Source organism: Alternaria atra, assembly GCF_907166805.1.
Source record: "Alternaria atra isolate CS162 genome assembly, contig: 29, whole genome shotgun sequence".
Classification (NCBI taxonomy): Eukaryota; Fungi; Ascomycota; class Dothideomycetes; order Pleosporales; family Pleosporaceae; genus Alternaria; species Alternaria atra.
Window position 1 is genome coordinate 25918 of NW_025091327.1, and position 5209 is coordinate 31126.

Consider the following 5209-nt stretch of genomic DNA (forward strand, 5'->3'; position numbering starts at 1 on the left):
AAATTTCATATTATAGCTCGTGTTGATGGGAGGCCTCGCCTAGTAAGCTGTTTAATGTAGAGTAGGAGCTCCTGTTCTTGCTGTAGGTGGAGTGCCTGCTGATTTTGGAAGCGGGTGTCGAACGAGGTTGATGCGCCTTTATGCCTGCGAGCGAGTGTTGTAGGCTCAACACCATACTTTCTCGCGATTTGCGCGTACACAAGTTTTTCTCTAGGCTCTAGCGATTCTATAGCTGCGAGCGCAGCCTTAATTGAGTTCATATTGATAGAGTTACACGTTGTTGAGGTTTTGGTGTCGCATGCACGGATCGGGCGTTTCGCGGTGGCCGGCGTTTCGCGGTGATCCACGGTAAACGAGGCTTGGCAGGCATTACACCTCGCGCAGCCGTCACAAACTTGAGCTCAAGTAATGTTTTCTCTCCTCATCTCCATCAATCAACCACCACAGGCATGGTAAAAATACAAATCCTCTCTGATCTTCATCTGGAGGTTCCAGCGGCGTACGATGTCTTTGAAATTACTCCAACAGCAGAGTACCTTGCGTTGCTCGGGGACATTGGCTACACCAAGGACGTCGGTTTGATCGAATTTCTTCGAAAGCACCTGGCTAAATTCAAAATCATCTTCTATGTGCTCGGCAACCATGAGCCATATCACTCGTCTTATGCGGCTAGCAAGCAACATCTTCTCACGCTCCAGGCTGAAACCGAACAACAAGCAAGTGGGAAGTTTGTCCTCCTTGACCAAACGCGGTACGATCTCTCGCCAACGGTGTCTATTCTCGGCTGCACGCTCTTCTCCAACATCACAGCTGCTCAAAAAGACTTTGTCAATTTTGGACTCAATGATTTCTACCACATCGAGAATTGGACCGTGGAGGAGCATGTGCAGAAGCACGAATCTGAGCTTCGTTGGCTCAACGCTGAAATTCAGAAGCTCATGGAGGGATCGGACCGCAAGATCATCATCATGTCACACTACTCTCCGACCGATGATGCTCGTGCTATCGATCCCAAACACAAGAGCAGTACTATTTCATCTGGCTTCATGACTGATTTGTCCCAGGAGATTTGCTTCTCCTCGGAAGGTGTCGCGGTGTGGGCGTTCGGACACACTCATTTCAATTGTGATTTTGAACACGAAATTCATCAGACCAGACTCGTTACGAATCAGCGTGGTTACTACTTCGCGCAATCGAATGGCTTCGATCCGGGAAAGATGGTTGAGCTTTGAAGGGGCTCAGACCTAAAGAAGATGAGAGATGGAAGATGGGGAAATGAATGAGAGAGGCGGTAGGGCGCCCTTCGGAAGATCAAGGCGTGTGGGGAAGGAGAAGATTGTACAGAGAAGCTCATTTAGGAGTGCGATGAATGTACAGATCGCTGTCATAATCGAATGGAATTTCATCAAAGGTACTGTATTGTACACCAGTGCTGTATTCGGTATTCAATACTCAATATGACCTCATATTAAGAAAAATCAATATTGAAAAAGTCCGTATTGAGTATTAAGTATTAAGTATTAAGTATTAAGTATTGAATATATTAAAAACATATTAAGAATATTGAATATATTAAGGTCCTTAGCTAGGAACGATAAGGCTTTCTAAGTGAAATCCATCGTCTCTTGCAACCCGCTGCATTCAGCCTCTACTTCGTCTGCTACTTCTATCTCGCCTTCTTCTAGAGGTAGATCGACGTTAAGTTCGTCAAGCCAGCCCTTCCGTAGCCAGTGTTTTAGACACTCCATCTACTCAATTGTTTTCGCTCCCAAGCTAGTCCTGCTCCATAGTATGTAACGTCGCGCGCCCAAGAAGACTCGCTCTGCTTCTACTAACATTGCTAGTACAGAAAGGACATCGATTGCTATATAAGAACGTCGTGGGTATCGTGTTCGTTGCTGCTCTTGACACCACCATTCCAGCGCAGTCTTAGTAGAGATCTCGGTAGGATCGGCTTCAATAAAAGACTCCCAATCGTCAGCGAACTTTTAAACCACGTTTAGATCTCGCTCTAGAAGATCATATTCGTCCAGCTCGTAGGTCGGTTGCGACAAGGTTAGAGCACTAGCTTCGTCGATCACAGCATATTTCTCTTCCCAGAGATTCTTGAGCTTTGGCAGTACTGCTCTAGCCCAAGACTTCTTCCAATTCATATCAATATAGCGCTTTCGCCTTAAAGGATGCAGAAGCAAAGCTGCAGCATAAGCTAGTACCTAATCAGTCAGGCTGTAGTACTTGTCGAAGGAATACCAAGCCATTAGAACTGCGTTTTAAAACTAGGCATTGTTTGCATGCTTGTTCTTCTGCTTCTCCAAGTGCTTAACAAGGATGTCCATTGTCACCAAGGTTTTCTCAATGGAATCAAGGTCGGATTGAGTTCCCGTCGTAACTTTCTCAAAAGGCTTAAGAAAGACGATAATCTCGCGCAGAGTCTCCCAATCGTCAGGTGTAAGTGCGTGCTTCCCAATCGCCTTCTAGTAGTTCTTGACAAAGGTATCAACATAACCTTCAAGCTCACAAGCAACTATATTCATAGTATGCCAGCTATTCTATCAGGTATCGTTGTCTATAGGTATCATGCGACCCACAGCATTAAGGAATTCGTTGTAGAGAAGTTCTGAACTTCTCATATAAGCGACAATCGCGTGAAGCTTTCCTAGCGGCCCAGCATCCTTCCAACTAAGCCCTTTCTTCTTTTTTGACGCTGCTGAAAGCCTGGCCTCCTCATCATACTCATGATCCTTATCAAAACTACCATTCAGATCGTCTTCATCTAGAGACCCCCATCTGCTTTGGTGGCTTTGATGGGCGCTGCGGACCGAACACCACTGCTTTTTTTGCGCGCATATTAGTACAGAGGCGAGACGCTTGCGAGGAGAGAGTGCTGTAGAGAGAGACGACTTCGACGTTAGTGCGCACGATCTCGACCACAGCTGCTGGCCGAGCTGTCAATGTATACTGGACGGCCGTAGCGAGTATGACTCCGTGCTATTCTCTTTCTTAGCACGTTGTTAACTTTAGCGCGCTAACTAAGGTACGATTAAAGTTAAGCAGCTTGCGCGACTAGTGGTGAGCCGTCGCACCACTCGGGCACAGCTCTTTTAGTGATGCTAAGTGCCCTCGCAGTCTAAACTACTTAGCTTAACTACCTGGCGACATTAAGCTACGCGTAGAGTCCACGCGTAAGCGTGCAGTACTGTATGTTAAACAACAAGACTTTAGAAGAACTCTTAATAGGATGCAAGCACTAGACCGTTAATTGGTGGCAGTGGTCCTAACGATTAAAGGACAAACTGCTTCGAGCATACTGTAGATGGAATGTTACGTCTCGTGCTCAGAAGCGGAACCTTAACTCTTCGCGTAGCACGCCCAAAGGCATAGCGATGCGCCGCAACACAGTAATGCTTCTCTGTGTCGCTAGTGCGGGTTATGCGCCATATATAACAGTGCATCTTTTGCGCAACCTAGGTGCACTTCTGTATCGTACGTTCCGTTACACATAGCAGGCAGCTATTATAAAGCTCATTCACCTTGTTGCTACCACGCTATCCCTCCTTGTCGTTTCGCAACCACTTACAAGCCCTAATGCACAGCCGAGCGATGTCTGGATCGGCTTGAACTTGGATCAGTGTCTTGTCAGTTCCAGCAATACCCCCTCGCCAAAGTACGTCCTCTCCACGGGCGCATCCTCGCCAGCACAAGTTCCGCAATCGCTAGGACAATAGCATAATTGTGTTTCACTCCTAACACACACAGTCTGGCGGCTCAGCAGAACACAGCTCGGGCGATCATAGACGCTTACAACGCCTGGGATGTCGACGCCATCATGGCTTATCGATCCCCTGATTGCAAGCATCGCGTGCTGCCCGCCTCTATGAACTGGGCCGCGAAGAGCAACGACGAATACCGCGCCTACCTTAACACAATCATGCCCCTGTACTCGAACTTTACAGTCAGTGCGTTCCAGCCGAGCATAGTGTGAGGTGGCTAACACAGCTGCAGGTCGTTGTCATGGAGGAGATACACGATGCGAGGGCGCACACCTGTATTATACACGCGTCTAGTACAGCGCACACGAAAATCGGGCTGTATGCGAACGAGTACGCGTTAATCCTGACCTTTACAGAAGACGGCGCGGGGGTTACTAAGTTTAATAAGTTTGTCGACTTAGCGTACTCTTAGCAGTTCGTCGCAGCGCTAGCGAAGGAGGGGCTAGCCTAGCAGCGGAATTCTACTAGCTCTGCCCGCTAGTGTAATCGTATGTTAAGCAGGCTTAGAACGACCGTCTGCTGCGGCTGTTCTGTAGGGAATAGCTAATGGACATTATAGTAGTTGTGTAAGCCCAGGGTACCTTGCATGGTCACGTGGATTATCCAGCGACCAATCAGCCCACTACTCTATGTATATAAGCTTAGATTACAGACCTCTCGGTGATTAAGCAGAATACACACAATCTACTTACATTAAGCCTGAGGCAATAAGCTAGCTGATGCTCCTGACTGGATGAGGTTAAATGGACTCACCGCTGCTGATTGGGGTGTTGTTACTGAGTATCTAGCTGTTCTTAAACTGCTGAAGGCAGCTACAAAACGATTAGAGGGCCGTAGCGCTTCTGGTGCCTATGGAGCAATTGCTGAAGTAATCCCCGTCTTTGAGTATCTTTTGAAGGAGTATGAGGATCGTGTTGCTACGTACGAGGCGGTAGATTACAACGCTCACAATGAGGCGCCAGAGGACCATTTGGAGATCAACTTGAGAGCTGCACGGACGAAGCTCTGCGAGTACTACAGCAAACTTGACGACTCTCCAGCTTACTACGCAGCTACTATACTCCATCCGCGCTACAAGAAGCTTTGTGACGTCCTTTGGGCGGATAAGCCAGCGTGGCTCTATAGCAACAACCAGGCTTTTCTCCAACTGTGGGCTCAATACAACACGCCGCGCGCGACGCCTGTAGCTACGATACCTGCCGCCGCCCACCGCTTAAACGAGATCGATGACGTTATTAATAGCTATATTAATCCTGAGCATTTGCCTACAACCGACAGCGAAATGGACGAGTATCAACGATGGAAGCAGGGCGAGCCGATCGCGGTAGATGGTAGTCACGACGCTAATAACCCAGTATTCTACTGGGTAGCTTTGCGCGATCAATATCCGAACCTCAGCAGACTTGCGATAGATATATTATCAATACTTGCTTCAAGCT

The 5209-nt window shown here is 47.8% G+C and overlaps 1 protein-coding gene across 1 annotated transcript; it reads left to right on the forward strand.

Annotated features, from left to right (window-relative positions):
* Window positions 1-449: 449 nt before the first annotated feature.
* Window positions 450-4182, forward strand: ALTATR162_LOCUS8295 (uncharacterized protein; the record flags this gene model as incomplete). Its single annotated transcript, XM_043315925.1, has 3 exons — window positions 450-1096; window positions 3757-3952; window positions 4003-4182. The coding sequence occupies 3 exons, from the start codon at window positions 450-452 to the stop codon at window positions 4180-4182; spliced, it is 1023 nt and encodes a 340-aa protein (XP_043171860.1).
* Window positions 4183-5209: the final 1027 nt, after the last annotated feature.